Raw genomic sequence first — 23,377 nt, forward strand, 5'->3', positions numbered from 1 at the left:
AGTCAGAGTTTTGACCAGTATCATATCTTAAATGTAGGAACATTAAATCACAATAAAATCTGTACTTAATTTGTAAGAAATGACCCAAAAACAAGGTTCAGTGCATTTTTATTTTAAAATGCATTAAAAATAATTAACAAACATAATAAATAATATCTGACAAATCATTTTCCATAAATCAAAGAACAGTAGGTGGAAAATAAACATACAATCCATATCCTCAAACTTCAAGGTATTAACCAGGATTTCCTTAACAGAGCATTGACAGCATAAATACATAAAAGATTAGGCATACATTTAAAAAATGTAATATCTCTAACTAAGGACAATACGTTAATTTGGTTACAAAAAGAAAATTCTGATGCATAAATGACAAGTTTCCACATTTCAATTATTTTCTCAATAAGAGCACAAAAACACTCATACTTTCTTGTGCGTGGCAGGTTTTGAAAAGTTGCCAGCAACCTCCTGTTAGCTGTTGATTATTATACCTGCAAATCAAAAACATTCTCTTAAAAATCACATGCAGCTCTAATAAAGAGGTCATCTTTTTCTATAAGGGCTCTTTTTTTCTCAATCTGGTAAAATAAAGTGCTGACAAATGTTTAGCTATATTTTTAAAAATAGAGTATTCCCTTTCAGATTGTTAACAGGTAATAACCACTTCAAAAATACTGCTCACAGTTTTAAACCTCGTCAAAACATGCTCAATATACCAATTCAAATAGTCCATTAAACATGTTTTTGGTTTTTCATTCTAAGTTATAACGCTGTTACTAAACTATAAGAAACAGGCTTGAAAAATATTCAGATTGTTTTGAAACATGCATTTATGCCGGTAGAATATTAATGTTTGCGCTACATGCTAATCTGAAATTCAGTGATGTTTTCAGATGAGAACACCCAACTCACAGTCAACTACTTGGTAAGTCACAAAGATAAAGCTTTGTTTTGGATTCACTTTATTTTAAAGTAAACGTTTCCTTCATTTCAAGTTTTTTTATACTTAGCTGCAGTAAATAAAGTTTTTCACATCAAACAAACCAAACAATTAAGAAACAGTGTGTGAGACTGGCCCCAAATAAGAATATGTAGAGTATTTGAAGATGACTAAAACACTCTAAAAGGTGCCGGTATGTTTGAGTGTGTGCAATGCTGAGATATGCGTCGCCACTCATGATACCAAAGTATCTTGTGTGCCTTCACTTGTTTTTATCCTCCAAGCCGCTTTCTGCTCTCAGCGCCTGACTGCTGGCTGAAATGAAGCTGATCCAGTGTTTGAGCTCCTCTGGAAACTGTGGACACTCAATCTGTAAATAAACACAGCATTAAACACACTCTTAAAATTCACATGAAGATTGGAGCCCTGAGTTCAAGTTGCACCAAATAACAAACTGACAGTAACCTTAAAAGTTTAAAAACGCCCAAAAAAGTAATGGTAATACCAAATTACACGTTCAAATTGCAAACACATTTTTATATTAAATTTTTCTTGATACGTATACACTCCTGATCAAAATCTTAAGACCAGTCCAAAAATTGTAAGAATTTGCATTTTGCACCATTGAATCTTAAGAACGTTCTAAGTAGAGCTTCACAATGTTAAAAGGACAAATCAGTGCAAGAGACAAGAACATTTGAGCAGGGAATTGTCTGAAAACTGCATTTACACTCAAACATGATTTCTTCAGCTGATCAAAAGTTTAAGACCATAGTCTTTAAAAGCCAAAAGCTGTGCAAACATCTGGATTCCATGTCATTTTCTGTGAAGTCTTTACACTGTCAAGACCTCCTGATGGCAAAAGCAAAAAAGCTCACTGACTTTGAACGTGGTAGGATTGTTGAGCTGCATAAGCAAGGCCTCTCACAACGTGCCATCGCTGCTGAGGTTGGACGCAGTAAGACAGTCATTTTGCATTTTTTAAACGATCCTGAGGGTTATGGAACAAAAAAGTCAAGTGGTAGACCCAAAAAAATTTCACCAGCTCTAAGCCGCAGGATCCGATTGGCTGTCCGTCAAGACACGGGACGATCCTCTACCCAAATTAAGGCCATTACTGGTGCTGACTGCAGCCCAATAACCATCAGACGGCATCTGCGAGAGAAGGGCTTCAGAAACAAAAAACGTCTTCAAAGGCCACGTCTTCTTCAACGCCACAGAATTGCCCGTTTGGACTTTGCAAGGGTGCACCAAACATGGGACATTGAAAGGTGGAAGAAAGTTGTCTTCTCTGATGAGAAAAAATTTAACCTTGATGGTCCTGATGGCTTCCAACATTACTGGCATGACAGGGAGATCCCACCTGAGATGTTTTCTACACGGCACAGTGGTGGGGGCGCCATCATGATTTGGGGTGCGTTTTCCTTCAATGGAACAATGGAGCTTCAGGTTGTGCAGGGGCGTCAAACAGCAGCTGGCTATGTGGAGATGTTGCAGCGGGCATCCCTCATGACTGAGGGCCCTCGTCTGTGTGGTAATGATTGGGTTTTTCAACAGGACAATGCTGCAGTTCACAATGCCCGCCTGATAAAGGAGTTCTTCCAAGAAAATAACATCACTCTTTTGGACCATCCTGCATGTTCCCCGGATCTAAACCCAATTGAGAACATTTGGGGATGGATGGCAAGGGAAGTTTACAAAAATGGACATCAGTTCCAGACAGTGGATGCCCTTCGTGAAGCCATCTTCAACACTTGGAGCAACGTTCCCACTAGCCTCCTGGAAACACTGGCATCAAGCATGCCTAAACGATTGTTTGAAGTCATCAACAAGAATGGTGGAGCTACTCATTACTGAGTCCTTTTTTTTGACACTTTGTTTCTGTTTTGGGGGGTTTTCGGGTTTTTTTGAGCTATGGTCTTAAACTTTGATCAGCTGAAAAAATCATCTTTGAGTATAAATGCAGTTTTCAATTAATTCCCCGCTCAAATGTTCTTGTCTCTTGCACTGATTTCTTCTTTTAACATTGTGAAGCTCTACTTAGAACCTTCTTAAGATCCAATAGTGCAAAATGCAAATTCTTGCAATTTTTTGACTGGTCTTAAGATTTTGATCAGGAGTGTATGTGCGCTCCATGTAAGCTTGATTTATCAAGTTGCTTGTTTATTTTCCTGACTTGTATAGAGGAATGTTTTTAGTTGTTTGTAAAAGCTGATTTCATATTTTTGCTTATGAAATATAATTAGTTGAAAATGACCTTCGATGGGGAGTTTTTAAATTATTCTTCGATGAATAATTCATCGAAGAATGAAACTGTTGCAACTGCTGTTCTTAAACAAAATGTGCTCAGAAATGTTCATATGATCTAAATATTTTCCCTAACTGTGTTTATGTATTCTCAATTACACTCAATGTGCAAAACTACTCACCTTCTTCTTGTAGGTAAATTCCATGATGCTTTCTGGGCTGCTGCCCACCACATTCTGCCTGCAAAGCATGACTGCAGATACAAAGCCATCTCTCTTAGACACGAAGCGCTGCTCTAGGTAAAAGGCCTTATCATCCCAGCCTAGCACTTTGGTACGAATCTGGAAAGCCTCTCTGAAGGCCAAAGAGCGCCTATACCGAATGGTGGAGGCCCCTACTACCATTTTGGCCCCAAGTTTACGTGAGGCCATGAACAACCCATTTCTCATGTAGTGGTGGAAGCGAGCAAAGTCACACTCCCTCAGATATCTAGAGTTGTTCATATGGCCCAGATAGTCTAAATCATGAGGAAGGACCATGCCATCGATACTTTGCTCAGCTAGAATGTCTTCTATTCTGGGTAGGAACCATGCTTCTACAAAAACCTGGGCCCCTCGCAGGAAGTACCACACATCCAGGTTGCAGAAGAGGAGGAGGAGGGTGCTCAGCACCAGCAGCAACATCTCTGGAACAAGAGTCCAAACACAGATTCAACAAATAAAAACTAATGAACCAAATAATAATTTACAAAAGTGTTTTAACAAGCTGTATGTATGGGATGGCTTAAAAATACTTTCAATAATATGCAGTTTTTGATTAGAAATGTAAGAATACATTTTAGCATTTTACTAAATAAATACTAATACTAATCAACTTGAATACATATATGAAAGTACGCAATATAATGTGAACTGGACTTTCCAGAGCCGCTTACTATGTTTCCAGAATTAAAGCAAAGAGGTCTTATATACCCACAGCCAAGCACTGCAACCTTGACAAGAGTGGGAAGTTAGCGCAGCTGCCTTCAAATAAACCTGCTATGGAAGTCAAATCTGTTAGCCTAGCTGTTAGCAGTAGGAGGCTGCCGGCCTATGGAGGTAGAGGGGGTAAATTCTGACGCAAAAGTCGCCACTTTGCATTAAACTATGGCGCAATGCCAGCGCCGTCCAAAAACGTATCAGAAGCATATATCTACAAGAGTAAAACTCACCGTGCGTCCCTCAGAAGGCGCTACCACAGGACGGGATGCAACTTCAAGAAGCCGGTAGGTTCAACGGACATGACTTCCTGGTGTGTGACGACACGGACCTTCATTGGCTGACTGTTGACATGGTTACAGATTTATTATGCAAATACGGTTTTTCTTCTTGGTTTTTTAACAGCTACCTCATGGAATGCTGTAATAATATTTTTAATCAAAAGTATTTAAAAAAAAATTGTACAAAACGCTCATCCAAAATCTACATATTGCAAAATTCTCCTATGAAAGAAAATGTAAACTATTTCAAATAAAGTAGAAAATGTTTCTTTCCAGAATTTGAAAGCTGGCTTAAATAATTTAACATCTTCTCCAATAAACTGTATTTACTGCTTCCTGCACGTTGCTTTTTTATTTTTATTCCACTAGGTTACAATAAATTATCCTGACCAGCCGTTCAGACCGAAAAACACATTCTTTATAGTAAGAAAGACACATTAGGATAAAAAGAAATTTGATAACAGTAAAAAAAAAAAAAATTTACATTATAGCTAGATTACATGTTTAATTAATCTGGTAATAGACAAGACTGAATTAAAAAAGGTGAAAAGCCTTATCTTGAGTTTCCTATCTTTTCCAGTGATTTATAGCAGTGATACAGATATGTTCCCTCTGAATATGAATGTTTAACCTACATAAAACAAGCAGATGACAGAAAAAACACTTAGTCTACATGAATTTGTTAATTCGTGGAGTAGTTGTTCTCATTGTCCTAATGACAGAAGAAATACTATATAACAACCATTTACCTTGTAAATTTTAAAATGGCTGCTCAAACATCAGCTCAAGTGGAAAACATAGTCTTGAAGTTAACACCCGATTTGAACATTGCAATTCAGCAGTTCAATGAGTAACACTAGGTCGTTAAGTGGATATTTCAGAGGCCACAAATGAAAAGCAAACTTCTGCTCTTAAGGACGACACCAAGTCAAATTAGTGAGAGATATTACGTTAAAGCTAGACGCACTAAACAAACAACCTGAAGCTAATGGGTTTTGAAGAAAATATCTTAATAATCACAGAAGTATTACATGCCGCCTGAAGTTTATCTTGTAAGTTTAAAATGATTTAAGCTCTTTAACACTGTTTGGATTCATGACACTGACTGCCTCCATGCAATGCAATGTTGATGCAGTAATTCCTGAATTACTGCATCAATATTGCATTGCATGGAGACAGTCACCCTGTGGTTCAACATAAATGTTAAGAAAGTTAATTGCCTTTAACAGCACCTTTCACCATTGAAGACTATGGTATCTCATCTTCCACCAATTTCTCCATAATATTTAGGTCCGATTGGCTGGCCAGTTAAGTCTTAACATGGCGCAATTGAAATTTAGAATTTGATTTAATCTCAAAAGAGGACATTTTATTATTGAGCAACAATCAAGTCCTTTTTTCCCATTAATCAAGGTAAGATATTTCGGATGTTGTCAGTAGCTTTGTACGGGAAGCATTGCAGTTGTGGCCCATGACCTTTATAACCTTTTCTGAATCCCTTGAAGCTGCAGTTGACATGTTGTGAAACTTTACTAAACTATCAAATACAATCACTTTACAATTCCTTTAAAGCTTCAACTGCCAATTTCTTGGACATAATTTTCTATCACTGTTTGTTCTTCCACTCAACTTAGCATTAATATGCTCAAATACAGCACCCATCTTATTAATACAGAACAGTTTTGGATTCTAGACATCTGTCAAGGCAGCAATCTTCCCCCATAAGACAGTAACAAAACTACTTATTTAATCAGTCTTCTATAATATTTTCATTTCTTGAGAAAGTGCATTTTGGGTTTTAACTAGCTGTGAAAAATGAACAGAACTAAATACTTGAATATATATCAGTGTAATGGATTTATACAAGTAAAGAGCATTAGACTTAATTAAATGAACAAATGTTTTGCTCTTTTCTTGGCACATACCTGTGTAGAAAAAAATGGCACTAGATGTTAACAGCTGCCCTCAGATGGTACAACAGAAACAATGCATTCAGATGTTAAAGCTCAAGAAGTCATTTTTATTTCTAACATTTTTGTGCTTTGAAAGCATATTTCGTCCCAATAAGAAACTCACACCTTAACCCATGGATTAGTTTTATTGCTGCTGCTATAAAACCTGTCATACATTAGATATTTACAGTTAGAAAAGTTGTGATGTAACACCATTTTTAATGCAATGTACACCAATATTCCTGTGTTACATCTTTAAATATTGGGTTCAAAGTACCCTTAGAGCAAAGAACAGGCACAACAGTGAAGTAGTGACATAACTGTGCAGATTATTAATTTCTCTCTGAGACGATGGTGAGTCTCAGGGAAGATATACTGTCCATCCAACTATTTGTTCTTCTCCTCAAGACCACTCTCAGCTCTCAGGGCCTGGCTGCTGGCAGAAATAAAGTTGACCCAATGCTGCAGGTCCTCTGGAAACTCAGGAGGCTCTACCTACAAGCAGCAAAACACAAGATTATTGTCATTTGATGCTAGTATGTGCCCAGATTCATCCTATCAGCCTTCACTTCCTCTCTTACCTTCCGTTTACACAGGTGCTGTAAGATCTTGTCAGGGCTGCTGCGTATCACACTCTGCTTGCAGTACATGACGGCACACACCAGTCTGTCTTTAGTGGACACAAACCTTTGCTCCAGGAAAAAAGCTTTGTCATCCCAAGTTACGATACGACTGCACAGATCGTAACCTTCTCCTATACACAGAGCCCTGCGGTAGCGAATGGTTGTGGCCCCCACCACCAGGTTGGCTCTGAGGGCCCGCGCTGCTTTGAACACACCGTTACGCATGTAGAGAGAGAAGCGGGCGAAGTCGCACTCCCGGAGGTACCGGGCATTGTTCATGTGGCACATGTCGATGTCACGTGGGGTGACGCGTCCCGTCATGACCTGCTCTCCTGTGACGTCCCACACTGGAGGTTGAAACCAGGCCCGCAAAAGAACGGCGCCCGCTCGCAGGAAGTACCACACATCCAGAGTGCTGAAGAGAAACACTATCGCAGCAAGGACCCACACCACCCACCACATCTCTGTAAGGACAGGACAGATGGAAATAAATGATGGTATGATGCTGTTCTCTCATATTTGTTTTGATAGTAATGTTAAATTACAGGTATATGTAACTACAGCATATTTTTTTTCATCATAAGCTTTGAATTCAGGCCCCGACAGATACACCACCTTCAGCTGCAGCTGCCACTAAATACATCTTGGATTAATTAGTACAGTTTGCTTTTCAGTGATGCATATTTGCCACTGTGGATTCTTAGTTTTTTCTCTTTCTGCAGGGATATAAACTGACTTCTAGGGTGTTTTCTTGTACTTCTTCCTTTCTTCTTATATCTCTCTTTCCTTTATATTTCTTTTCTTTATTCACCCCCTCTTTTCTGTCTCCATGTCTATTGCATTTTAAATGAACCTAAAGCATTATAGCAAAAGTTGCAAACAAATCTGTTGGGCTTCTTCTTAGCATTCAGAGTGCTAAATTGCTGGACAGGACACAATACAAATACAAAAAAGATTAGAGCTTAATTCTGTACTCAGGGGTAATTCAGTCATTTAACTCAGGTGTATTGAAACAGGGATGAATCTAATCTGCTGTTTTATAGTGTTTTGTCAATGGCCCAAAAGGTTCAATTTCTTTTACAACTACAAATCACAGAAAATAATTTTTAAAACATGCTTTTATTTTAATCTTCCACTCCAGGAGTTGACCTGAATTCAGAGTCCAAATAGATCCAAGTTGTAACGCATGCTTGTAAAACAAGATGCCAGACCCTGAGCGGACTGGCATCAGTCTCAACAATGGAAACCCAAAGAGCACATTTATTAAATAAGTCATATCTGATATTCCAAAAATAGCTAATTCAGTTAATCAATACAATAAATGTACCTCCCAGAGCTATAGCTGTTTAATGTAACAGAAAATGTTTTAAGAATCTTTAAATATGGTAAATATAATAATTAGAAATGTAATGTATTTAAACTTCTGCTGCCAAAACAAATGGTTCAATGGTATGTGGGACTTTAGTCCTAATAAAAGTTGGTGATTGAGACAGCTGACAAAGCTTTCTGTCATTTGAAATATTTAAAAGATGTACATCTTTAGTACCACTTGTCTTTATTTAATTCTAACTCTCCATCCTCCCTCTCCATTTGATAATGTTCACATTGCACAGAAACCCCAACACTCTTTACTCATCCAGGAAAACTGAATGCTACCAGTGAGACTCTGCAATCTCCTGGTTTAGAAAACATTTTAATCTCTAGCTCAGCTTATCTGCATGGCCCAATTTGGATTGTATTGGAGTCTGTCTGTATGATTGGATTTAACTGACTTCTTTATCACAGAGTTACTTCAGGAAACATGTTGTGATTAAGCGCTACATAAATAAACTGAAATAAATCAGATTCCTTGCAATACGCAAGTAGTTTACATATTCCACGTTTTACGTTGAATTCTGCAGGCTCAGTGGTCAGATGGCGACATTTTGACTCATCGTGGCTTCACAAAAGCCTTTTTGTATACTACGCGTGAAATTTTAGTTCCACGTAAAATTTGTGAAACTATTTACCTGTTTGGAATTCATACACATGTAGAGAAAGTGTAAGTGTAAAAGACTGGCCAACAAAAAACATTGTTCAACTCATTACGTCTGTGTGAAACTCACTCAATATCCAGCAAATAAAACTGTTTATTTGCCTTGCAGAAATTCTTGAATTTTCTCAAGTCTCAGCAAATCCTGACAAAATGTTGCACTAAACTTCCCACAAAATAGGAGCCCGCAGACAGGTTCTGCAAGAAAGGCAGGCTATCCCTGCATGAGGAGTTTGTCTTAACGACAAGCAGTTTCAGTGAATTAAGAGATTTCCACTGATAAAATATTTTCTGAAACTCTAAAAAAGCAGTTTATGACTCAGGACCATGGCCCAGAAATACTGAACATATTTCAAATTCTGAATCTTAGTTTAAGAGGTCCTGCTTCAGAACGAAAATAAAATCTAGCTATTGTGGTTTAAAGACATTAATAACCAATACGGTAAAGAAGTAGATGTACCTTATTGAACATAATGTAAAACTTTACAACATTCAAGCATGTGGGAAAACTTCAAACTCACCTGCCGTGTTCGTGTCTTGTAGTGTCAGCAGTTTTTCACTGTCACTACAATACACGAAGTCTTTAACTCTAAAGACTTCCGGTAATGGATTTCACATTAAAAGACAAACCATGTGGTTCTTCTTAAATTGACCTAGAATGAATGGAGGAAAAATGAAATCATACCACTGGCCTTGTAAACAAAAGCACTGAATGAGTGTGTGGAGTTAAGTGAAGACCAGGTATATGTCGTTGTAACATACTTTTAAATTAACATTTACTTAGACAAAAAAGAGATTCATTCACTTCCGGTAGCTAAAATGACGTAATGCAGACTGATCCGAGTGTACAGCGGTGATTGGCTCTTCAGTCAAACCCAATGATACTTTTAAGTCTTAAGATTATGTTAAATTCAATTTTCAAAATTACTTAATTTTATTAAATAGTACAATAAAGATTCGATGTTTATTTAACATTGTGACGCCATAAGAGTCCAACTTGATTGTCATTTCAAGATACTTGACTGATGTATGAATAACTCCAAAAAGCTATGTAAAACAGTCACAACATAGTATTTGAAAAATGGCTGTCACTCTATAAAATAAGGCCATACACACACTTTAATTTTATATAAACCCTCAAGACACACAAAGTCTAATCTCATGTAAGCTCTTAAGACAAGAGTTAGTTATAAATATCCATCCATCCATTTTCTTACACCCTTGTCCCTAGTGGGGTCCGGAGGTGCTGGCGCCTATCTCCAACTGACGTTCCGGGCGAGAGGCGGGGTTCACCCTGGACAGGTCGCCAGTCTGTCGCAGGGCAACAGAGACACACAGGACAAACAACCATTCACACACACACTCACACCTAGGAAGAATTTAGAGAGACCAATTAACCTGACAGTCATGTTTTTGGACTGTGGGAGGAAGCCGGAGAACCCGGAGAGAATCCACGCATGCACAGGGAGAACATGCAAAATCCATGCAGAAAGACCCTGGGCAGGGAATCGAAGCAAGGACCTTCTTGCTGCAAGGCAACAATGCTACCACTGTGCAGCCCTAGTTATAAATTCAACCAGTTGCTTTATTCAGAATCCAGACAAAACACATGCTGCTTCAACTTCTGTTTCCCCAAAAGGCCTTGAATAATGCTGTAAATAAATGAAAACATCCAAAAGGGAAAATGCTGATGAATAAAAAAAAACAAAAACAATTCCAAGCCTTAGTTTTTTTAACTACAATGTACAAACTGTAAGAATGTGAAAGGACAAGCAAATACTTGATTAATAAACACAATTTGTCTTTAACAAAATATCAAGTAGAATTTAAAATACTATACAAAAAAATCACATGCTAACTTGATTAGTAACAGATTAATAACACACATAAGAACTAAGTTAAACATGTAATAATAAAGCATGATAATAAAAAAAAAAAAAAAGCATGCATCCAAGCTATTTTCTAACCAATGTCATCTTAAAGTCACTGTGGTTATTTGACAAAAAAAAAAAAAAAAAAAAAGAGATGTTCCCAAGAAGATTCACTGAATTTGTTGAGATCTGAAATCCATCACCATTTTCTTCATGTTCCAGTCTGACATTAGGTCACTCATTTCAAGCTCATGTCCTGGGCCAGCCAGTGGATCATGTTTGTGTCTGAACGAGAGGGACAGCGTCATGATTAGAGCATCCTTTTAAAGACGCAGCTCAAACAAAAATGTCTCATAATTTCACATTTCGCATCCTGGTTAGTAATAACGCAGCAGCTTCAAATTTCAGTTAACAAAAACAGATGCAGAAGCTTACTGTTTGAGATGCTCCTCGATGGCTTTGCGTTCATACACAGTGCCATAAACTGTTTTCACAGGATCAACAAACATCTTTTTGGTCAGAGGACAGAGCAGGTGTTGGGGAACAAACTGTGGCACAGAATCCACCAGTTTCTTCAGGAAAAAAAAGATACATAAATGTTAAATTTATCCATGGACTATTACACCACCAATACTGTAAATATGCCCATTGATCCACCTTTTCCATATCATCCAGAGACTTCCCTGCATGTTCCTCCGTGTGCCTCTTGGCTTCTTGTTCGTACATCTCACGGCTTGTCAAGAATTCCTCAGCCAAAATGCTTAAAAAAAATAATAATTTAATGTATCAATAAATTTTTATATTTATAGGCCTTTTGGAGAAGCAGAAGTTGAAGCATGTGGATTTTATATTCAGATAAACGACCATGTGAAATACTAAAATATTCCTCACCTATCCAGGGGATCATCTGGCTCAGGAATGATGAGCAGCCCATACACAGCATCAAAAATGTCTTTCATTGTGAGGTGTGCATTGTAGTTTCGGTCGAATATGTTGTGGCAGATCCGGCCCACACTGTTAACGTTGCAGTGGTACACCTGTCATGATGTTAAGAATTCTAACTACATACAATGAAGTTACATATACTTGGCAAGAAATATTTAATGTTTCCACAAAGTGTCAGGATACGTTTGTGACAAAACGAAGGACTGGAGGTTTCACTGGGTAGTCGGATCCAAACTGACAGTACAGCTCAAACACGCCCGACTGGTATGGTGTGTCAGGAGGGCCCTGCATGAGAATCCTCCAGAATGCTGAAAAGATGAGACTCTTAGCACAGATGTCATAAAAATATTTTTTAAATAGAGAAATTCTTTATTCATAATAATCTGTTATATGGTTTATAGATTTACCATCTAGTTTTTACAAATTACTGTTTCATTTATGGCACAATTATTGGTCACTTTTAAAGAGTTAACCTGTAAAAATTGCAACAGGGGAAAAAAAAAAAATCAACTTACTGAAATCAGACTCTGATGGAAAGACTCTAAAGAAGGGATGCGGGTCACAGTGCAGACTTCTGAGTTCCTCCAGGATCCGTTTTTCCTTTTCCATGAATCGTCCAGCCTTTGACTCACAAATCTTCTTTTTGAGGGTACTGATTAAGAAAAAAAGGGCTGGAATTGTCCATTTATTCACAGAAAAGTGATGATGTCTGCTACCTTTCAGTCAGGGTCACTCTGTCATTTATCTGACTTGGCAGGAATGTCTCTGGGTATTCATCATACCCATGAGCAGCAAAGAGGCCCATTAATCCAGACTAGAAGGAATGAAAATAAATACGTCATAAAGCCATAGTGTTTCATTCATCTTAACTAAATGCAGACAGTCATGACAGACCTTAGAGATGGAAGATGCATCAAGTTTTTTCTTGGGTTTCCTTTGCTCCAAGGACAGAACTGTCTCAATTTCTAAAAGCTTTAGGCCATCTTTGGTTGTCTGAGGCTTGAAACAACAACCACCTAGAGATATAAAGAAATTAGAGCAAATAAAGAAAAGCTTCAAAACATTGTTTAGCTGCTGTGAAAAAACTGGTAAGTAGACTCAATAAAAATAAACCTGTTGCATTGCTGATCCCATGCAGCATGTTGTTCTCCACATTTCCCAGGAGGATCGAATCAACAGTGATGTCAGATTTGAGCAGTTTCACTGTCACAGCTACAGGCTCTGTCTGGGAACTAAAAAAAACAACAACATTTTTTGCACCTAAACAGACAAATGGAGGACAACCTACTTGTTAGGCCCAGTTAAACTCAAATTTCAGCTCGACTCTAAGGAGGAGGGTGGCAAATGTCACGGTCGGGCAGCAGTGACAACAGAAAAAAAAAGAAAAACTTGTAAAATTGCACATCATCATGACCCCACACAGAGTAAAGAGCTTGTGGAATTCAAACAACCCCATTTCTTAACACTGCAGAAGGGTTAAGGATGTGCGTACACCTTGCGCAAACTGATTATACACAAGGAAAGACAATGTTAAATTCTTCAAGCTTAATATAAGATTTTCCTAATCAACAGAAGAAGTGATTAAAATGTAAAGTGAAGCAGAAGGAAATTTTACCCAGAGTCGTTTCCATCGGTAAGGCATATGATGCGAAGTCTACAATCTGGGAATCTCTCCTTGACTTTTTCAAGCTCACGAGCTCCTCGCCGTAGCGCATCGTACAGGAGAGTACATCCATTTGCCTTCAAGTCACGCAAATGTTCCTACGAATGTGGAAGAGCATGATAAAAACCAAGTCCTGTTATGTAGCAGCTGTTGCAGGGATTAAACACCGATTTAAGTCATCCCTAATTTTTAAATGCAGTTTTCTAGAAGCAACCTTTTTTCAGTTAAAGTCTACTCAATGTAGTGTGCATGTGTTCTTATAAAAACAAAAATGCATGAATGTAAGAATAGTATGCACGTGGATGTCTCTGCAGCCCCAAGTTATCAGGCAGTACTCATCTGGGGAATAACTTAAAGGTGTAAACATACATTTCACCTCCGAAATCGTCTCTGCATTGATTTAAGAAACTGAAATAAATTGTCTTAGACCAACTATGGCTTTTAAAATGTAAAATTATAATAACACATTTAAAGATCATCTTTTTTACTGCAACAAAGTGCGTACCTTGAACTTTTCCAGATTTTCAGTAAATGTATGGAGGGTCTTCACAAAGGAATCAAACTTCACAAGACCAATGACATGATGGAAATCATAGGCCATGCTCCTGGTAGCGAAGTTGTCAAAAAGCTCTTTCACAGCATTGATTTTCTTTATTTTTGCATTTTCATAGCACTCTTCTTCCATGGAGGAACTGGTATCCATCAGTATCTGATGAATACAAGTCAACATTAATTAATTTATGTCTGGACAACTAATGCTACTTTATTCTGAGTTATTTTAGGATTAGAAAAATAAAAATACAAGTATTTTCACATATTACCAGTATTGCTTCTTTTGGAGATCTGGTAGTGACAAATGTTTCATCGTCTCTGTGGGCACCAGTCCTACATCACATAAAAACCAAAAACTTGATTTTATTTTGTACTCTTCTTATGGCATACGCATACAGTACAGACCAAACGTTTGGACACACCTTCTAATTAAAATGGGTTTTCTTTATTTTCATGACTATTTATAAGGCAAGAAATCCCACTTATTAACCTGACAGGGCACACCTATGCAGTGAAAACCATTTCAGGTGACTACCTCATGAAGCTCATCAAGAAAATGCAGAGTGTGTGCAAAGCAGTAATCACAGCAAAAGGTTGCTACTTTGAAGAAACTAGAATATAAGGGGTATTTTCAGTTGTTTTACACTTTTTTGTTTAGTGCATATTTCCACATGTGTTATTCATAGTTTTGATGCCTTCAGTGTGAATCTACAATGTCAATAGTCATGAAAATAAAGGAAACTCGTTGAATTAAAAGGTGTGTCCAAACTTTTGGTCTGTACTGTATATTGTATCATATTATGTACTTACTTGGCAGCCAAAATATTCAGATCCACTAGTTTTACTTTTCCATCCAGGCAGTCATGTACATTGATCATATCAGGGGATCCTTTGGCCTTATAGAGATAAACCCCAAGGTTGTCTGGTTAAAAGGAGGAAAAGAGCAAATAACCTTATTGAAAAATAGTTCTTTAAAGATAAAAAACTCAGCACACCAGAGATAAAGGCAAATGTAGAGTGGATATTTTGTCATTTTTAAAATCATGGATGTTGGACTGAAACAACTGCATGTTCATATTATGATCAACCTTCGCTCAGCATAACGAGGGAACTCCGAGTTGATCCCAGATCCTTCAGCTGCAGAGGTGGAGTCACATTGAGACAAGTGAAAGCTTTTAGTCCTTCCACCATACTTCCAAAGGTCCACTCAACATTAACCTGAAAGCTAAAAAACAGAATGCTGCAGAGATTAGTAAACTAGTATATTTCAAAGCTTTTGTTTGTTGTAAACCTTTCTAATCACTAATTAACTTTTTGTAATAAAAACCTTTTGAGGGATCTATTCAATGTGGGTGTTTTTATGGTGGTTGGTTAGCAAGGTAAAATTTCACCACAAGGTGGCGCTGTATTTCATGTCTTACCTAAAACAAATCTTGACCCTTTGTATTTTGCTCCAAGAGACCAAACTATTCAATAAACGTTCTTAAAAATGAGCTTTCCTATTTTGGAGTCTTTCAAGGTTTTCAAAAGTGGTGGCTTTTCTGTACTTGTTTAACATATTTTGAAGATCTATGAAATATGTTTTAAATGTTGAAGTCTTTGAAAGAGGAGATGCATGTCAAGTTTTAGGCACACTATGGAAGTAACCCTATCGTAAAAAATCTAACACACACTTCAGTTCAAGATTAACAATTCTTCTTAAACAACACAAGCATTATTCAAATATTAGTTTGAGGATACATACTTGTGACCAGACACCTTGTCGTGATGAATCCAGAGAGGATATGACCGGGCAGAGCGAGGGATGCTGAGAAGTATCTTCTCCACATCAGCAGCTCTCTGGAGGGAACATTCTCGCAACGGCTCTTCGGTGCAATTTGGAATTTTAATGCCATCTAATGTAAAGGGCACAATCCGAAATGTGTACAATACCAAACTAAACCAAGAACACCACACATAGAAGAGATGGTACTGGTTATGGGTTCAACTTAGTAGGCATTAACACCACTACTGTTAGAACATTACCATAATATAAAACTCTGGAAGCTAGTTAAAAATTGAATGAACAGCCTAACAAGTTTCAAAATAAAACTGCAGAAAGTGAGAAATCATGAATGTATGTTGTCCACGAGTAATCAAATAAGCCATTTATAGTGCTTAAGCTTAAAAAATACCCTTGATTTTGTCAAGAACATCCACTCTTTCAAAGACAGTTGGCACTCCGGGAACTCTGACTGGCTCACAGAAATGGTTACCGTCTTCGGACACAAGGCTGATCGGAGTAAAGTCTTCATGCTCAGTTGTCTGGTCCTGTTGATGTGGAAGAAAATTTTAATAAATGACACTGGCTAAAATTAATATAAAACTTTACAGAAAATGAAGATACGCGGACATGGACGGTGGCAATTTGAAAAATAAAAAAATAAAATAATTTCATTACTTTTGCTTTGTTGATGAGGTGTGCCCAGCAGTACAAGGAGTTCTCAAAAACATCCTGGTCCTCAATAGTTTTCTTCCCACTCTGTGATCCTTGCTTGGGTAAAAGCTCTCTGAAGAGCATGTACAAGCTCTCAACAACGGCAATCTGCAGGGGATCAGTTAGCACATCGTCATAGTTACTGTTACAACATACTGTACAAAACACAGTGAATTAAGATAAAATCTTAATAAGATAAAAAATATATATTTTTTAAGATAAAAAATATATATTTTCTAATGACCTCAAAAAGTGACTAAAAAGTCACCACATAAGAACAGCAAAAAAGAAAATCTAACTACAAACCCCCTTGTGATGACAAATGCGTCTTTTCTCATCATGCTTAAATACTTAAGTCTACGGTGTTTATGTTTGTTTGCTTTGGGTTAATTGCAATATCAGATACCAAGTGGCATGGCATTTATAAATTCAACTAATGATTATGGTAATCAAAAACAGTGCTTTGTGATATTAATAGTGGACGTGGATTTTTTGATTAAACTAAATTTGTGATCAACTTTGCAGTCAGCATGTTATCTTCACTAAATTCTGCTGATCAACAGTTCTAACATCAGACAGACACTGCAGATCACATATCTCCACTTTGTCTGCATATGCAGGCTGGGCAGATGCTGTCTTGCTCTTGCTTTGCACTTTGTCATTTTGCAATTGCAAATACCCCTTAGAATCCATAGAGGTTACAGGTTCATTGCTTTATTACAATATTATTACCAGGGTGGGTCAGGGCTAATCAAGAGATGTGATAAACACTTGGAGATCATGAATTGAAAGGATGACCTAATAGGGGCTTCATGTAGGCTCCAAATGCCCAGGAGAAATCGCATAGTTTTGGCTCATTGTGTAAAAATACTCATGAATCCAACAATTTGAATGTGTATGTGCTAAGCACAACTGCAGAAAAATAAGACCAAAATGAATACCTTCAATATTTACAAAGACAGAATTAAGCCACCTTCCATGACTTGCCTTCTGGTTTCTGGTCACTCTCTCTTTTCTGCACAGCTGATGCAAGCTCTGGACGAGGGGGTTACATCCAGTCAGTTTTCTTATGTAGGCAAGCAATATTTTGCGGGGTACGTCTCTATGCTCTGCCTGAAAGCACATAGAAATACATATTTTAGAAAAACTCTTAAGACAATTGAGAACCACAGCTACTTTCAGAGAGTATTAAAAAGAAAAAGAAAAGGATTTATGTGAACAGGCCACAAAAGAAGCTTCTTTGACCGTTAGTCTGAATAACATTAGGTGAATAAATGACACCAGCAGGACAGTACTTACAATAGCATAAAGAGATGAGAAGAATACACTGATTCCTATCAGAGTTTGCGACACTGAAGGCACAACATCATTGAAGTAGAACATGTCATCATACGGAGTTTCTTTAGAAAAAGACGACAAACTGAAGAAAACGGTTGAGCCTTCCGAAATTCCACACTTCTTCAGTGTGTCGCTGATGGAGTATGTCCCTCTGAGGACAAAAATTACAACAAAAAACAAGTGACGGTGCTGAGGACTACCTGTGAAAATAAGAGGTCAGTACAGTAGGAACAAAAAATAACTGTGTAGATTTACTTCTGATGAAGGACATGTCCTGGGATGCCACTTGTCTCTGATAATTTTTGTCTCAGGATTGCCATTGTGTCACTTTCCAAGTCCACACAAACGTCAAAATATCCCTTGAAAACAGAAAAATAGAATAAAAAAAATAAAAATCAACCAGAATTAAAAAAATGCTCTCCATATTTTCATTCCTAATGAAAACTAATACTGCCATATCTACAAGATATTCTAAATTAAATGGATAGATGCATCTAACAACTTTACTGTTACTGCAAACAGTTGATTTTTAGTTATAAGGGCGCTGATCAATGAATTTACTCATCTTTTATTTCTAATTAATAAAACATACTTTACCAGTGTGCTTCTAGAAGGAAGAAGATTTAAAATTTCAGTACTAAAAAAAAATTATGCCAGAGAAAGCAAAAATTCTGTATTTTACACATTTTATGGGATGCCTACGGCTCACTGAGGTTGTGAGAAAATTAAATACTCAGCAGATAACAGGAAGGCTGAACAGACCTACTCGATTTAATCCCTTGAGATTTCAATCCATGGTGGACTTGCAAATGTTGGTAGCCTTTTAGAAATCTCAGCTAAAGCAAAGTTCCACATTATCTAGGAATGCACATGCTGACTATTTTAGTAATACTAGCTACACTCAGCTGAAATATAAGATGGTAAAGACTAATAATAGTTCCTTTGGGGAAATCATAATAATAAACAAAACCTTTACCGACATACACTTAAGACTGAAAATTGGCCGCAATATTCTCACTGCCGCATCTCTTACAGTAAGCACCACGGATCAGCTCTACCTTGAGCATGATGTGGCATCGAATGACTTCTGTCCCATTCGCTTCACAGGGCTTTTGCTTTGGCATTTGAGGAGCCTGTCTTAGGTTTTCCTTTGGAGTGAAAATGGCATAGACTGTGTCACCATTTTGAATATGTCTCTCTTTCAAAGACCCTGAAAAATAAACCAATTCATAGTTAAACTGTTAAACATGGTTCTGTATCAAACAGGTGCTGAACATTTACAATTCAAACATAAAATAGGAAAGTGGACAGTAACTTTCCATTTGCTAACTTTTAAAAATGCATCTCTGCTATATTGCTCAATCAAAATATTATTTGCCTCATGATCTTCAGAGTCCAAAGCAACATAAACAGCCAGGAGGCTGAGAGCATTGGCATTATGTGACTGTGATATTGTACATAGTAGTCACAGATACATACAATGAAAGCTCTGCAAAAAGTATATCTTTGTCCATCTTAGCCCAAATCTCTGTAGTCAAATGTCATTTTTAAAACTGTTGTCTTAAAAATAAGCATGCAAGTTAGTAAGTGCTGCCTTAGTTCACAAATACTGTTGATGGGAAAAAATGAAACAAAGGAATTAACCAAAGCTCTCTTGAATATTTTTTTACTAGTATTTCAAAGTTCAGTAGTTCTGTGTCCCAAATCTGTTTCTTCTTCTTCTCGATCTTTAGCAACAACGTTGGTTTGTTTTATGTTCTAGTAAACGGGTAAAATGCCTTCTAATACAAAAACCGTCTTTATATAAAAAGAGTTTATATCAACTCACATGTATTGAAGAAGGGATCATCTGTCAGGGGCATCCCATCGACGGTATATAAGCAGACCCCCCCTTGGGTGTTGGCAACCTTTTCAAGGTAAGAGATCCGTATCATCAGATCTTCGACAGTGTTTTGTCCAGGGTCCATATCTGCAACATTCACATTTGTGGTGTAAATTTCATATAGGGGCTAGTATTTGCTTTCTTCATAACTAATTGTACTAGTTTAATATCTGTTTTTAAGTTTAGAACATTCAAAGTAATGACAAAGTTGTCCTATTTCTCTCCTACCTTTAATCAGTTTCCGTTCGGGGCATTTAGGATATGTGTACCACAGACTAAATGAGTTTGAAGTCTTCAGTGGTGTCACAGTTTGGACCCGTCGCTGGGAAGCACTTAGTTTTTGAATAAAGGTTCTCATGTTGTTAAAACGATTCTTTTCCACATGACTTAAACCTGAGAAAAAAAAGAGAACAAATTAACATGCAAACAATGCAAAACCTTTTTACCTTCTTTACATTTGTCATGTTAAAAATAATGCTTCAATATCATTTATCTTATGTGATATACAACCACAAAGTAGTGATTATTACGTGTAAAATGCAAGAAAAATTACTGTTTAATTTTTTTTTAATTGTGTTTTTAAAACAATTCCTCTAAATAAAATAAAGTCCAGACAAACAGCCCTCAGAGGTCTCCGATGAGTAAGAGTCTACCTGTTTGAGATTTAATCCCAGTGGTTACTGCTCTGTAAGGACTAAGATGTTTGTTAAGGAACACAAGTCAACAGGCTACATCATGAAGACCAACAAACACAACTGATGCATCAGGGAGAATTTCTTTATAGGAGTTTTAAAGTTATAACTCACATCAATCCATAATCTAAAAATTTGGTCAAATATTGTACAATTGCAAGTCTATCAAGACACAGCTTAACTGAGAAGCTGAGCAAGGACAACATTAATCAGAAGGCAATCTGCAGCTCAGACAGGACAATTTGTTAAAAATTATTCAAAATTCAATTCAAAAATACTTTCTTGATCCCAAAGATAAATTAAATATGGAATGGCAAGAAGAAAGCCATCCTGTGTTAACATATTTTGCCTTGGTCAATGACATAGAATGAAAATAAAACAGATTCAAGTTTGTTCTTTCAACAGGACAAAATTTTATATGTTTAAGAGGTGTGAATATTTTTGCAAAGCACTATGGACATAAAACCCAATATCGCAATGACAGAACTTAAAATTTCTACAATTTGGATATGAACTGAACCTGCATTTCTTGTGAAATTACCTTTGGTGTGAAGTACCATTGCAGAAATAAACTCAATTGAATGCCATGAGCAATTTATAATCTTCAACTCCACATGAAAAACATACCGCAACCCAGAAACATGCAAGACTTCGACCTTGCTTTGCAAATGGTTCATATTGATGCCATATTCAGAACCCTCACCAAGGCTGTGTAAATCCTCATCAGTCACTCCATCAACGAAGTCTTGTTCATCTTTCACACCCATTTGCAGAAACTGGTTGTAGTAGGACTCCAGTCTGTACTGCTGGAGCAAATTAAATATGGCATCCATCCTTAAGAAATAAGCAAAATATATCAAGTTATTACTGTATAAAAACAAAGAGCATTGATTCTGGGATAAGATTCTCAAAAATCTCGAATCCCCAGTCTTGTCAAACTTGCACAACGCTTGTGCAGAGTTAAGACTTCTGTCAGTCAGTCCATCTTTACCTATATTCATTTTTAAAAATATTGCCAGTATAACTTTAGAAATATTAGATATTCTCCTATGAAAGTATGCAACAACTAACAATTTTGCTTCATATATAGTTCCCAAAAAACAATGAAGTAAAACGTTCACATAAACCCTGAAACGAAAAGGCAGGTTAGCTTTCAATTTGCTGGTATGGTCGAAGGCTAACACAAACCGACCTAGCCTACATTAAACATAGCAAACGTTTTTAAGTTTCTGAAACAAATTAAACATCTCCAATATTTCCTGTAAGACCGGGTGTATATATAGCTTTTCAAATAGTTCAAATGTCGACATGGCAAATTCCTCCAAGTGTTAGCATTGCTTCCAAAAAGTAGCAGTCCAGGGTAGCTCTGTATCCACATTGCAACTCGGTTAAGACCTACAAAAATAAGCATAAACTTCTAAACACTTCTCATTTTCTAAAATTAAAACGCTCTGGAAGAAAATAATGAAAATAACAGACAATCTGCTTACTTTTCGCCTCTCACTCTGGCGTTGCAAATCTGCCAACGACAGAGTAAGAAAAGTGCCTATTTTTCTGTTCAATAAGACGCTTAATTTGCACAATTTGTCATTTGCTTGCAAAGAAACGAGAGTTGCTGGGTGCAGCCTTACCCTCCGCCTGGCAGCAGCTGATCACCAGAAAGAGGAGATTATCCAAGGTGGGGCGAGATCAGAAACAAACGGATCGAGCTCATTGGATAATCAACTTCAAGTATGAAAACACTGGGGATAACACACTCAGAAAATCATTAAATACCGATAAAGTAAATTATATTTTTAAAGTAATTCAAGGGAGTATGCATCGTCTGATCAAAATAATCATTTAATCGAACATGAAAGAAGTTAAGAATAAAATACTTGGCAGACTGTAAGACACGGAAGTACTTTGACCGCAGGTGTTCGTGTTTTTATGCAGAGTGGGAGTCTCACCCTGATTTTCTCCTAATGTGACACAAGTGAAGATTCTTTATCTTATCCCCGAAACCTCGGGATCAGACTAAGTAACAGTATAACAATAGCACACTGGCTCATTTGGGTTTTCAAAAGCATGAATTATTAAGGAATGTCGGGGTAACTGCAAGCGTTGGCTCCTTTAAATTTCGTTTGTTTTGTGAGTAGGCTACTCTATTTAAGTGTTAAGGGGGAAAAAAATAAGCTCATTTAGGCAAATATTATATAGGTACATTATTTATTCACTGTTTAAAATGCTAAAAAGGAGAATCAGAAAGAGAATCATATCTTGTATATGACGACTGGTCCACAACAACAGCTTTTTTTTTTTTTTTTTTTTTCCACAACAACAGCTGTTTGCACTCGGTGTCAACTGACGAAGGAAGAAAACGAAACCTAAAAAGAGACACTACACGGAATAAAGAGGCCCGAAATGGAGTCCACGCAAAGTGGTTACAGTGAATTTCTAATAAGTTTGTCGATGTTGTTCTTTGTTTTTCCTACTTCATTTTTTTTTCGTACTTGTATTTTGTTTTGAAAAGCACACAAAGTGAAACTCATCCCCACCCCATCAACGTATTTATTGTTTTCTTTTTCATTTTTTTTGCTGGTGAACTGTCTAGTAGGATATTTGATATTTGTGTTCCTTTATGTTTCTCTGCGAATTTTGACAGCACTGTTAAAATATATCATCTGATTTAATTAGCATATAAAAAAAAAACAAATCAGGCAGACAAAAATATAGCAGTGATGTGCAAATTCTAAGATTTCAAAAAATAAAATTAAAAAATATAAATAAATAAAATCATTACAAAACTAATACATTAACACAGAAAGAAGACATTTCTAAAACAAAGACATGTTGTTCTTCATCATGGAGCTTAGGGTTTTGTCCCACCATCATATCCCATAAATTTCTCAACCAATCTCATTAGC

At 36.9% G+C, this 23,377-nt stretch overlaps 3 protein-coding genes across 4 annotated transcripts; all 3 read right to left on the reverse strand.

Annotated features, from left to right (window-relative positions):
* Positions 1-91: 91 nt before the first annotated feature.
* On the reverse strand, positions 92-6,340 carry LOC114147034 (protein THEM6-like). The gene is made up of 3 exons (XM_028021564.1): positions 4,398-6,340; positions 3,370-3,872; positions 92-1,310 (listed from the first exon to the last, which is right to left on the reverse strand). Exons 2-3 carry the CDS (start codon positions 3,868-3,870, stop codon positions 1,203-1,205), a joined length of 609 nt encoding a protein of 202 aa, XP_027877365.1. The 5' UTR covers positions 3,871-3,872; positions 4,398-6,340; the 3' UTR covers positions 92-1,202.
* A 184-nt stretch (positions 6,341-6,524) lies between these two features.
* LOC114147033 (protein THEM6-like) lies at positions 6,525-9,721 on the reverse strand. Its single transcript, XM_028021563.1, has 3 exons — positions 9,574-9,721; positions 6,979-7,484; positions 6,525-6,892 (listed from the first exon to the last, which is right to left on the reverse strand). Exons 2-3 carry the CDS (start codon positions 7,480-7,482, stop codon positions 6,785-6,787), a joined length of 612 nt encoding a protein of 203 aa, XP_027877364.1. The 5' UTR covers positions 7,483-7,484; positions 9,574-9,721; the 3' UTR covers positions 6,525-6,784.
* An 895-nt stretch (positions 9,722-10,616) lies between these two features.
* On the reverse strand, positions 10,617-22,196 carry LOC114147220 (uncharacterized). Of its 2 annotated transcripts, none has more exons than XM_028021823.1 (25): positions 22,103-22,196; positions 21,175-21,305; positions 20,008-20,172; positions 19,726-19,866; positions 18,956-19,107; positions 18,153-18,256; positions 17,859-18,048; positions 17,547-17,672; positions 16,524-16,667; positions 16,258-16,393; positions 15,828-15,978; positions 15,172-15,308; positions 14,894-15,005; positions 14,353-14,416; positions 14,037-14,240; positions 13,484-13,629; positions 12,982-13,100; positions 12,763-12,884; positions 12,585-12,682; positions 12,384-12,520; positions 12,052-12,176; positions 11,815-11,960; positions 11,581-11,683; positions 11,359-11,495; positions 10,617-11,208 (listed from the first exon to the last, which is right to left on the reverse strand). In XM_028021823.1, the coding sequence occupies exons 2-25, from the start codon at positions 21,302-21,304 to the stop codon at positions 11,094-11,096; spliced, it is 3,204 nt and encodes a 1,067-aa protein (XP_027877624.1). In that variant the 5' UTR covers position 21,305; positions 22,103-22,196; the 3' UTR covers positions 10,617-11,093. The 2 variants fall into 2 exon arrangements, with proteins under 2 accessions (XP_027877624.1, XP_027877623.1); XM_028021822.1 differs by lacking the exon at positions 22,103-22,196 and adding an exon at positions 21,962-22,091.
* Positions 22,197-23,377: the final 1,181 nt, after the last annotated feature.

Source organism: Xiphophorus couchianus, chromosome 6 (genome assembly GCF_001444195.1).
Source record: "Xiphophorus couchianus chromosome 6, X_couchianus-1.0, whole genome shotgun sequence".
Classification (NCBI taxonomy): domain Eukaryota; kingdom Metazoa; phylum Chordata; class Actinopteri; order Cyprinodontiformes; family Poeciliidae; genus Xiphophorus; species Xiphophorus couchianus.